The sequence below is a fragment of the Ursus arctos genome, unplaced genomic scaffold (genome assembly GCF_023065955.2).
Source record: "Ursus arctos isolate Adak ecotype North America unplaced genomic scaffold, UrsArc2.0 scaffold_29, whole genome shotgun sequence".
NCBI lineage: Eukaryota > Metazoa > Chordata > Mammalia > Carnivora > Ursidae > Ursus > Ursus arctos.
The window spans coordinates 10,464,363-10,477,233 of NW_026622974.1; the positions used below are offsets into that span (position 1 = coordinate 10,464,363).

The following is a 12,871-nucleotide window of genomic DNA, read 5'->3' on the forward strand; positions in this document are numbered from 1 at the left end:
ATTTGGAAAGCTCTTGAAAAGTTGTTTTTGACATTTCTTGCCCCTGTTTTGCTGCTTTTGTGAAGGGACAGAATTTTGGTCTCTTTATTCCATCATTTCGGAAGTCCTGCCTATGATTCATTATGTATTGTTTCTTTTTTCTTTTTAAAAAACTTCTATAGTTTGGAAGTTATATACACTTCTGGCTAATATTGCTGTGCCACAGACTACCCTGAAACTTGGTGGTTTAAAACAAAAATAATTTTATTATGCTCATTGATTCTGTGGGTCAAAAATTAACACAGAACATAGTAGGAATGGGTTGCCTCTTCTCTTCTATGTCTGGGACCTCATCTGGGAAGACATTCCTCATCTGGGAAGTGAGTCTCATTGGCTAGGTTCTCCTTCTTACCCTCCTTTATGGAGTCTAATTTTTCTTAACATTCTTAAATGTTATTCCTTAGAATTTTGGACATTTTTTTTCTTCTCGTCAATCTGTAGTAGTCGTTTGGGTGATTTTATCTCATTGCTTCAGTTAATGGCTCCGGAAATCTATATTTGAAGCACATTTTTCTCTCCCAAGCTTCACACCTGTATATAGCTAAAAAGTCTGAACTTGACATGCCATAAATGTTCCTTTCCAAAAAATCTATGTCTCTTGCTCTATTTCCTAATGAATGATTGCAGTGTTCAGTATTTTATCCAAGTAAGAAAACTTGGAATTATCGTTTCCTCTTAAACCTTAAATTCACTGAACTTCTTACATTTTCTCTAAATCAGAATTCTCACCTAAATTTTTATATTTTCCAGATCTGTGCTGTAGCTAGAGGTAAAAGTATACTCAGTGGAGACTCTAAATTCTACACAACAAGATTTGCTGATAGAAAACTTTACAATTCATAAGAAAGTTGTGTCAATATTAATTCAATATTACAGTAGAATTAATGTGGAATGTGAAAAACCAGAAGCACAATGAATTCATTGAAGATGGGGATAAGGACAGAAGTATTAAATACTGAATTATAAGATAAAGAAGTTAAATAAATTTCTTAAGGGCCTGGAGAGGGGACCCTTGGTTTGGCTGCCTGTGTTCAGAATTAATTATGATAGAAGATTAGCTCTAGAATTAGAAATGGCCTTTTGTTTTGTTTTGTTTTCTTTGGACAGTCTCCAAAATTTGTATTCTCCAAATTTTATTATATTTTATAAGAGGAAAAAAAATCCTCTAAAAATGTTTTTAATTTGCTTTTATTCTCATCACATTTTACTCCTAGTTGAGTTTTGTTTGATTGTTCTTACTCATAAATACATCACCAATAATGTCATAAATACATCACCAATAATGATACCTTAATATCATTAAGGTATTTATGACCTTGTGTTTAAGATTCAAGCACATTTTCCTGAAATTATAGAAAGGTAGCATAAACCATGATTGATGACTGATGCCTAGAAGATCATATGAAAATAACGAGGCTACTGCACAGGACAAATAAACAGGTCAGAGATAAATGGAAGTATTAACGATGAGAGGTGTTTGTCATGTGGGCAGGAGAGAACTTCTGCCAGTTTAATAAATAAGGTACCACTCTTCTTTACGTCTCTTGCATCAACCCAACACTGAACTCACTAGCCACCATGATATAATTGTGTAATCCAGAAGGCCAGAGGACACCCACACAAAAATAGATTGATAAAAAGTAGAAAGTTCATTTTTATTAATAGTAATGTTACAACTTAGTGTTATATAGTATGGTAGACTTCTAATTTACAGTATATGCCTTGTGCTATTGAGGGGTTTAGGGACAGGTTTTTGGTATTCCCGTATAACACAGCAGGGCTCAGTACTGCAGTAATTATATATGTACTCCCAAGTGTTGCATGAAGTCTTGCAAGCACCACGAACAAGGTAACATTCTCTTTTTTTCTCTCCATCTTCTTTTGTTTTTTTCTGTGAAACTAGGAAAAAGTATCTATGATCATAAATCCAGATTTAATTCCCTTGCATAGATAGGCAGATAGATAATAGATAGACAGATAAGCATACAAAGTTGTTAAAGTAGAGAGTTAAACCATTTTGTTTCTAAAATCATGTCCAGGTAACTATAAAAAAAAGGTTCACATTTTGTCCCTTACAAATTGTGACAATATAAATACTTATTTATCCAACAATATCTCCTTTGCCAATAGCTTTAAAAAAAAGAATATCATTAAATATTTAATCGGTGCATGCTTCCTCAAGAGTAAAGAGAAAAAATGTGGAAAAAATAGTCTACCTGTTTTGTGTTCTAAATAACTATCTACCTCTAACACCCCCTCACCCAACAAATTGCTGGGCCAGTTGTAGAAAGCTTTTGTGTTCTAAATAACTATCTACCTCTAACACCCCCTCACCCAACAAATTGCTGGGCCAGTTGTAGAAAGCTTAATTTTGACAACAGCTACGGTATCAGTTCATTAATTCACATGTAAAAAGAGAAGGCAGTAGGAAGGGGTGCCTGGGTGGCACAGCGGTTAAGCGTCTGCCTTCAGCTCAGGGCGTGATCCCGGCGTTATGGGATCGAGCCCCACATCAGGCTCCTCCGCTATGAGCCTGCTTCTTCCTCTCCCACTCCCCCTGCTTGTGTTCCCTCTCTCGCTGGCTGTCTCTATCTCTGTAAAAAAAAAAAAAAAAAAAGAAGGCAGTAGGAAGTTTGTAAGAAGTCATAGTCTCATCAAACAAAATAACAAACAGATTTAATTCTACATCGTGGGAGGTTTTTTCCCCCTTTATCTTTTCAACTATCAGTTCTACTCGTTTCTTCTTTCATGTGAAATAGAGTGAAATGCATTATAGATTCATGTGGAGTTTCCTAACAACAATTTAATTGTTTGATTTTTTTTCCAGAGTAAACCATTCATAAAAAACATTTTGTTCTTCCCTCTTTTTTCATTTTAGCAAATATTACCTGATGGACCACAAGACACAGTGAAGACAAAGGTCAGGAAAATACAAAGTATCTTCATGCCTGGTATTGCTACTTCAGTGAAGTTGAGGCAGACCTCAAAATGACTGAGAGTTGTGCTATTCCCTGACAAAAGAAAGATGAACTCTTGTTTTTATAGCCTTCTCAGAGTAATTACCGTTCTGATTAATGCCGCCTTTCCAGCCTGAGCACATATCCATGTATTGTGTAATAGCAACAAGCGGAATAGAGGACTTAGTTCTGTTAGGACCTCAATGAGCCAAACGTGAACTCATTTTCAGTTATACAAGCAAATAATGGGGTGAAAGTCTTTTTAAATTTTTTAACTGAAAGCGCACAGTCTCATCTATATTTTCAGTCACGTGCTTTCTTGCACATCTACTATGTGCCAGGCGGTGTTTTAGGCACTTTACATAGATTCGCCAGCTTAATCTTCATTACACATTCTATGACACAGGAACTCCTTTTCCAATTGAGGAAAATTGTGGCACAGAAGGATTCTGTAATTGCCTCAAATCAGACATGTAGTGACTGGTAGAGCGGAGGTGAACTCTAAGGTAAGGGGATGCCAGAGTCTATACTCTATTACCTTCTTCACCCTCATACCCGAGTAAAAGAGTGTTTATCATGTGAAGTTATCCTCCGTATACTGGCCTGAACCAGACAGTTCCTGGGATGCACTTTTTCTACAAGAAAATATTTCTAAAACACAGTTTCAGTACTGTTACATTAAAAATGACCATAGTGATGCTATAAGAATAATCAGTATAATTCTTTTCATGGGATGACTTATTCATAGGACTGACTACTTCCTTCATAGGGGAAAGCAGTGTGTTAAAAGTTGAAAGAGCACTGGATTTGGGTACAGAAAACTAATCTGGCATCTGGCTCTTCTATTTACTAGCTGTATATTTGAGACAAATATTCACTGACTGAACTTCAAGATTCTCTCTTTGAAGGCTGGATTGGTAGGGCCAGCCACAGCCAGGGGGTTAAGGTAGGAATTACAGAGACACCATATGCAAAAAAGGATTTATAAATCATAGACATATAAATATAAATATTTTGGGTGTGAAAATCCAAAAAGATACATCCTTACGACTTAATGTCTCCCTCTGTCACATTATAAGGATACTTTATAATCTGGGTTTTTAAAGCAATAATCTAGTTTTGTTCGTTCTCTGCTTCATTTTTTATCCAAAAGGTGCTTATATATTTATAGCCACATCATGGGAAATCTATTTTCTCAATATCCTCTTTCTAAAAACACCCAAAAAAGACACATTAAACTGCTGCAGATTTACTAAGACCTATTGTATGTAAGCAGAGCAAAATAACAGATATGAAAAACACAATAGAAAATTAACAGGCCTGGCATTAGCATGGTGGGGGCATGGATGAGAAGACGACCAAGGCCAAAATGGCCCATTTTTGCTTCAGTGTGGCTGTAGCCATTCCCTGTCTAAAATAAGCCACTCTTATCAAGCTGGAATATCAGCCAAATTCTTATAAATTGGATGACCTTCTTTTATCTCTTTGCTAAACTGTGAGGCTCCTAGTGACATCCGATTCACACAGAACAAAGATAAGGATTGAGTGATTACCTTCCCAATTCTAGCCAGGAAGTGATATAAGTAGAACCAAAATGGATGCATGGAGAGAATTTATTGATTTATTGCTTAAAATGATATTTTAGGGCTTAATTTGAGAGAGATACAGATTCTAGGTTTCTACTAATTACAACTTTTTTAAAAGGGGAAAGATGGAGACAAAGTGTGGGGAAAAGGACAAAAATGAGATTGCAAGGAATGATTAAGAAAAAGGAGATACAGAGGAATCTTTTTTTAAAGGTGAGAGAATGGACCTGAAGTATATGAACGAAATGGCAAGATGAGTGGGCCCCAAATATTTCTACTTAAAAAGAATTTTCCTGGATGAAAAAGTGTTGTTACTTCCTTTTTACAAGGTTAGATGATAATAGCTAATAATTATACACTTTAAAGCCATAGGTAAGGATCTTTGAAGTTGTCGGTTCTTGGTGAAAATAGTGTGGCTAGACTTTAGGGATTTGGGGTTGATTTGTGCCTACCAAGGAAGCTTTTCCAGGCCAATGCCTGTATGTTGAGAATGCCAGAAAAGGGTATGATGATAAGAAGACAGATGATCAAAAGAGAAAAGAACGTAAAGGAAATTAAAGAAAAGGAGAGGAGAGGAGAGGAAAGGAAAGAAAATGAAAAGAAAGGAAAGGAAGAAAAGGAAAGGAAAGAAAAAAGAAAAGCTATTCTCTTATAGGAGTTTCCAGTAAAACCCGACACTCTTGCATCAAGCCTTGATTTGTTGGCCTGGCACTGGGTCTTAGCTTTCACAGTCCAGGAAGTAAGAGCCTAAAACAACACTGAAGTCTCTTTTATTGTAAAACTATGATGCCATTTCCCTTCTCTGCTCTTGACTACCAGGCACCATGCATTATTTCACCTCTCCCCCTAGAAAAACATTGACTATTTTAATTCACCGAGGGATGCAAAGCTTTAAGTTTAAAAAATCCATTATGGGACTAATTTTATACACCAGTGGCAGACTGGCACTTTTGGAAATTTTCAAATTGGTCAGAATAATAAAAACTTTTTTACAGATGACTGTTGGGGTTAACGTAGAGCATGAAATCAGCCATAATACCTGGCTTGCTAAAATGTAACGCAGAGGCCGCTGAGGGCAGGGAAGGTTTTGGAGAAGGGCAGAGGCCTTTGGAATGCCTTGCAATGCCGAGGCCTATGTGACCAGTCTGCCATTGAAATGCCACGGGAAGTTGCCTTCCCGAAGGTTTCTTAGCCCAGACAGTCACCCTGTGATCTAAGAGACGTAAGCATTGTCCCTTAAGCTCTGTGTAGCAGAACTCGTAGACTATGCCCAAATTAGCATACCGTGTCTTCCCGGGAAACAGATCCTCCCAGTTTCAGTAAGACCCCATGTCACATCATGTGCTTGAGGACCAGTGATAAAGGATTTGTGATTATCTCGAATAATCTTGATTATCTTGAATAAAAGCAGGAGCAAAGAAGAGAAAAGGGTCTTCGTCTCTGAGCGTTGAACCCCTTGCCCTTTTCCTCTCTCTCACGGCAAAGTTTGGAGCAATCTTTCATCTGCCGGTATAGGGATTGCTGGCCATTCCCGGCAGATGAGGACAAGGAGGATTAAATTACTAAGAAAACAAAAGACTGCAGAGATGTCAGGGGCTGGAACTTCTGCTACAGTTTCTACTTCTTTCCATTATAAAAAGCTTTTACGCAGGCTCTAGTAATTATTAATGGTTCATATATTTAGAAGCCCTGAGTCCCTGAAGCTCAGGCTCAGCCCTTCCTGATCCGGATGCACCTTGAAAACATGTTAAATGCTTCTTACGTGCAATGCTTCTTACGTGCAAGGCACCGTGCCATTAGCTTACAGGTATCCTGTGTTTAAATCTCACGAAAGCCCTAGGAAGTAGGAATAATATTTGGCCCCACTTTCATTCACAAGGAAACTGACGCAGAGATTTAAGTAAGTTACTTACTTAAGTAACAAAGTCAACCACTAGCTGGTAAGTGGTGAAACTGAAATTGAACATGGTCTATTGTCAGAGCCCACGTTCTTAACCATTATTATTACTAGTATTCCAGTCACCTGGAATACTTGTCTTAGAGTTACAAAGGAACTTATGTAATACAATAATGAAAATGCGGTTTCCAGTATAAAAGAAATATTACAACTCATTGTTCTCATTCTTTATTTTTACAGCTTAAAGACACTCTGAAAGCAGAAACTTTGTAGAGAAAACAGTGCTAGGAGATTGTTTTTAGGAGAATCTAGAGAAAATTTGGAGAATAGCAGAAACTGATCTTTCCTTTCACCCCAACAAATAACCTTTCCAGTCCCGTCTGAGTCTTCCTTGACATTCTAAGCAATAGGGGAGAGCATCGCATATTACGTATGCTCACTGAGGATGGGTCAAAAGCAAGTTCTCGTGCGGAACTCTGGTGCAATGTGTAGCTATTCTGCTATATTAAGCCATGCATGGGTGTGAAAGGCCATGATATAAACCTTACATTTTTTTTATTTATTTATTTATTTATTTATTTATTTATTTATTTATTTATTGTATTCAAATTCCAGTTAGTTAACATACAACATAATATTAGTTTCGGGTGGACAATAGAGTAATTCAACACTTCCATACAACACCCCGTACTTATGACAAGTGCACTCCTCTATCCCCATCACCTATTTCACCCACCCATTCCTCCACCTCCCCTCTGGTAACCATCAGTTTATTCGCTATAGTTGAGTCTTAAACCTTAAATTTTAAACCAGCCTTAAAGATAACTATTAGAATGTATGGTCTCATGGGATAATGTTATCCAATGTCTATTGGCTTGTACGCTTTGTCTTAATCTTAATTTATAGTTTATCAAATGTATTTTCTGTACTATCCCATTACTCATGAATCATCCTTTCAAAAAAAATTACACATAAAAGAATTGATGTTGAGCCAGTTGCTTACAGTCTTATCACAGTTAAAGCATGTGAAATGTTTCTGCCTAATCACTACTGCTACCATTGCTAGTACTACTAACTACTAATAAAGTATCAGTACAATGGGCATGTTTATATAAGTGATTCAGTTCCAGTAATAACCTCTTCCGGTGGGTAGGATGATGGCTAACACTCATACTTTTTTTTTTTTTTAAGATTTATTCATTTATTTGAGAGCGAGAGAGAGAGAGCGAGCGCACAAGCAGGAGGGGCAGAGGGAGAGAGAATCTGAAGCAGACTCCACACTAAGTGCAGAGCTTAATGCGGGGCTCAGTCTCACAACCCTGAGATCAGGACCTGAGCCGAAATCAGGAGTTGGTCGCTCAACCAGCTGCACCACCCAGGCACCCCTACCACCCACACTTTCAAACGTGTCCTTGAGCTCAGAGTTATAGATGTTGGGTGTAAGTGAAGTTTCGGTGGTAGGAAAGAAGAAGGGAAGGTAAAGGAGAGAGGCATTAAAATGTACAGATTAATAAATACTGAGAGATAATATAAAAGAAAGCCACAGCAACATAGGTAGGGCCCATTACAGTTTTAGCTTTTCATATAGTGATTTAGAAATCTTAATCTGAAGCCATATCCTGTAGCTATTGCTTAGCAGATGCTTAAGCAATACTTACCTAATGAAAATAAATTTTTTTGTTGTTACTGATGCCTCCTCCTAATATCTTTGTTAGACTGTCACTTAAGTTGATGGTTATGGAGCAATGGCATTCTGTAACCGTCAGAATATGCTTATTACCTTGTGATATTATGTATCAGTGAGCTGCCTCGCACTAAGGAAATCCGTGTGGCGATCAAAGTACTACATTTTTAAAAAGATTTTTTTTATTTATTTGAGAAAGAGAGAGAGAACGAGTGGGGGGAAGGGCAGAGGGAGAAGCAGACTCCCTGCGGAGCAGGGAGCCCACACAGAACTCAATACCAGGCCCTTGGGATCCTGACCTGAACCGAAGACAGACACTTAAGCGACGGAGACACCCAGGCGCCCCAAAGTATTACATTTTAATTTTGAAAATAAAGTATTGATTATCTACCGTGAGACATTATTATTTGCCTCATCTTCTTACATCTGTGTGAATTTTAAGGTACTGGTTATAAATTCAATAGCCATTAGTATTCATCTCACGGATTCTGCATACGATCCACTTCTCTGTGTCAATTCTGATTTTACTCAGATGAAGACTATTTCCTCACTGAACACATGTTACTTTAAACTCACCCAACTATAATGTTCTTTTTTGTTCAGAAGGATTTTGGGTCTGTGTGTGTATGTGTTATGTATTGATATGTGATATTTAGGACTCATCAAGCATTTCAATCACATCTTTCAAGTCCTCCACCTTTTTACCCAGAAACACAGTTGATTTGTCTTCTTCTGGTCTCTGCTGTTCACATGTCATCTTACCAGAGATTTTGAAGGCTTTTTTGGTGTCTATTCTAATAATAGTAACCCTAATGATGACATAAATTCACTCCAATTTGTGTGTGTGCGTGCGTGTGTGTGTGTGTGTGTGTATATTTCTCATTTGTCTTTATTTGCAAATAGCTTGGTTCATTATTGGCTTCTTTTATTATTTACTCGTATATTATGGTATGATTATTATTACTATTAACATTAACTTCTCACTGAAATGCAAACTCCATGGGGGCAGGGATTTTGACAGCTACACAAAGGAGTTTAGGATAGAATAGGCATTTAATTCATATGAATGGGGATTGAAATAAAGTTATTGAAATAAAGTTATACCTACTGAATGGGGATTGAAATAAAGTTATGGTAGCTACTGTAGTATTTATCACTTATCTATCTAAACATTTTTGGAAAATGGCCCTTCTGAGAAAGTGAATGTCAGAATAAACAATTCAGTTTCTAATCTTAAGGGATGAGAGACCAATGCACAAAGAGTTTTTATCTATTTATTTCCATTTTGGTGGGTATGGAAGATGATCACAGGTACTAAATTATGATTTACCCTCCATATACAGCTTATATGAAGGAGCGCCATGAAAGAAATGTTTTTTTTTTAAAGATTTTATTTATTTATTCGACAGAGATAGAGACAGCCAGGGAGAGAGGGAACACAAGCAGGGGGAGTGGGAGAGGAAGAAGCAGGCTCATAGCGGAGGAGCCTGATGTGGGGCTCGATCCCACAACGCCGGGATCACGCCCTGAGCTGAAGGCAGGCGCTTAACTGCTGTGCCACCCAGGCGCCCCGAGAGAAATGTTCTAAGGATAGAACAAAGGATAACCTTTACAACTCCACTTTCTATTTTATTTTTTACATTTAGCAAAAGGTTTGGTTCTTACCAGATGCCCAAGAAGTAATAGTGAATTTGTATCGAACATTTATTAAATATAAGGTGATGCCTGAATGCTTTTCATTTATGATCTCTGTTAAACATAACACCAACCTTAAGAAGTAGTTATACTATCATTGTACAACTTAAAGGCTTACAGGCATTCATTTAGTAACCTGTTAAAATCCCTGTACTAGTAATTTCCATTGCTGATATTAGATCCCAAGGCAATCTGATTCTTGAACCCACATTCTTACCTGTTACACTAGAACCAATGATTTTGTGAATGAACAAAACTCTGAAAGGTGATACTGAATTTCTTTAATTTCTTTATGTCTCTGTTTATAGCAAGGAACTAAAGCTATTAACCTTTAGTAAATGGTAGACAACTGACAAACCCTAAAGATAAAAGGCAAACTCATGCCCAGAAACAGCGGAAAGATTAGCTGAACCAATGGCTCTCTGAACGTCATAATTTTTAGAACCATGGCAATAATTTAAAAAAAGCCCATACTCCTGGGCACCACCCTCAAATAGTCCCATTCTGTTATTCAGGGATGTGGTTTAGAAATTTGCACTTTTAAATAAATCCCCCCAAATCTTTCTTATGCTTGCTTACCCAGGTCTAATACCACTGATTTATGCACATTTTGCTTTTGTTGGAGGAAATTCATCTACATCATTTCTTCTCTTCACACAGTCAGTCTCATCTCTGCCCCTGCTCTACTTAAGTTCTTCCCAGAATGCAGAATGAAGCATATTTTTCTCCCCACCAAGCCCGGAAGAACACGAATACCCCGGGATGGCTGTGTCCAGCCCTCTACTGAGGCAGTGTAATGGTGTGGACAGACTGACCCAAGTGCAAATGACACTTTAGTACTGTCTAGCCATGTGGCCCTGTGCAAAGGGTGTTTCCATTCTGAGTCTCGGCTTTATTAGGGGGATTGGGAATAAAACCTGCACATGTGATGTGAAGATAAAACAACAAAGATGAATACTTGATATGACCTAAAGTAATGCTTCTTCCTTTTGCTTTCCTGCCCTCTACATTTTACTGTGTTCTAGGATTCTAAGATGAGGTCACACAGTAAGAGTTTATTTTAGGAGCTGAAACCGTGCTGAAGAATATAGAAAGCTGGTCAAATGCAGGCTCACATTCTTTGGAAAGTGGTTCACGGACTCTCAGAAATGAAGAAACAAGATTTATAAAGTATTTCTCAAGTCCATTTATTTATTTTTTAAAAAGATTTTTATTTATTTATTTGACAGAGACAGCCAGCGAGAGAGGGAACACAAGCAAGGGGAGTGGGAGAGGAAGAAGCAGGCTCCTAGCGGAGGAACCTGATGTGGGGCTCGATCCCAGAACGCCGGGATCACGCCCTGAGCCGAAGGCAGATAATCAATGACTGCACCACCCAGGTGCCCCTCAAGTCCATTTAATACAGGTCTCTACTTCTGGTCATCCATACCCCTGACAAATCACCTCCATCTGGTTCTCCTCGACTAGACTGACTGATTTTCAGAGATAGAATGAGCCTATTCCTTCACGTTAGCAAAACTTGGAGTTGAATGCCAGGCATGCTTTTTACTAAGTCTTCTTTTTAAGGTCCAGTTTCCTTATCTGTAAAATGGTGATTTTAATATCAAACTTATTGACTTCTACTGCCTGTGAAAAGAAATAATGCATGAATCTGACAAAGAAGACACCCACTAAGAACCTTAAAAATTACTGAATTCTTACTCTGGATTGGTACAACTCAAGACTTTAGGATAAAGCAGTAGGGCAGGATAAGCATGGTCACAACCATTCTTGGTACTTAATTTTCAGACTGAATTGCTCTTCATTAAATTCAAGAGTGTTAGGAGAGAGAGAATATCAGGAGAGGCACTCTAATACGTGATCAAGGATGAATTCTCCTGTCCTGAGACAGGGGTGGCCCACAAAGTGTGTCCCTTACATAGATGCAAAGTTAGATATTCCCGACAGCATCATGTATGCGAGGAATAAACTACAGGGCAGGGAGCTGATGCTCAGTGAGCGATGGCATGAGTGGTCGGGGGCGGGGGAGTGGTCAGGGCGTGGGAGGGGATTGGTCTCATCCAGATTTTTAGGCCACAGTGAAGTGACGGATTTCATTAGGTTTGATGGAAGCCATTTAAGAGTTTATAAGTTCACTTTGGCTCTAGTGGTACTGTTTAGAAGGGAACAGGAAGAGGGTCAGGGAAGGAGGTAACTTTGGAGACTTTAGTGATCTGTGAGGACAAGAACATGGCTTAAAGGGTCTCTGTTAGCTGCCCATCCATTGTTCTCCTTGTACTTTATTCCTCTCATGGCTTTGCTCAGTTTTCCTCTCTGGGAACCTGCCTAAACTCCTACCTCTCAGATCTGACCACAGATAAGCAGAGCCTGTGCCTGACATTTCAACCCATTGCCAGATCACTGATCATTGATAAGTCTGCCCTGTCCTCCTTGTTTCCGGTCACCTTGGGTTGGACTCCCTGTACTTTCTTAAGGTACAATCCGACAATATGTCATATGGAGCCATGTGGGAGTTTAGAGCAGAACGTTTTCCTTTTATCTCATGATACATGTGCACTTTGATATCCCCCAACTATGTTGCCATCTAACACCCTGGGGAAAAAACAAAACAAAACAAACAGAAGCTCCCTCCTCCCGCCCACCCTGGGAAAAATTGCAGGTTAGTTGAGAGATGAGAATAAATGTGTGAGAGGAAAGAGAGAGAGAAGAAAAAAGAGGAAGAGAGAGGAAGGGAATAACACAGAGATTGACTGGTAGATGGATGCAGCTCCGATGTGTTAAGATAGTATTTCTTGAACTCGAATGTGCATGTGAATAATCTGGATTCTTGTTGAAAAGTAGGTTCTATGTCAGTAGGTATGGGACAGGTCAGAGACGTTCCATTACTTACAAGCTCTCTCATGGTATGAATGCTCTCGATCTGCGGTGCCCATGGAGTACAGAGACCCTCGTGTACATGTCTGAGCAGACACTTCCTCTGTAGGGTTGTGCTGCTGGTCCTGTCTCACACGGT

The 12,871-nt window shown here is 38.6% G+C and overlaps 1 protein-coding gene across 1 annotated transcript; it reads right to left on the bottom strand.

Moving 5' to 3' along the window:
• Positions 1–1,747: 1,747 nt before the first annotated feature.
• DEFB113 (defensin beta 113) lies at positions 1,748–2,985 on the bottom strand. Its single transcript, XM_026506945.1, has 2 exons — positions 2,928–2,985; positions 1,748–1,938 (listed from the first exon to the last, which is right to left on the bottom strand). Exons 1-2 carry the CDS (start codon positions 2,983–2,985, stop codon positions 1,748–1,750), a joined length of 249 nt encoding a protein of 82 aa, XP_026362730.1.
• Positions 2,986–12,871: the final 9,886 nt, after the last annotated feature.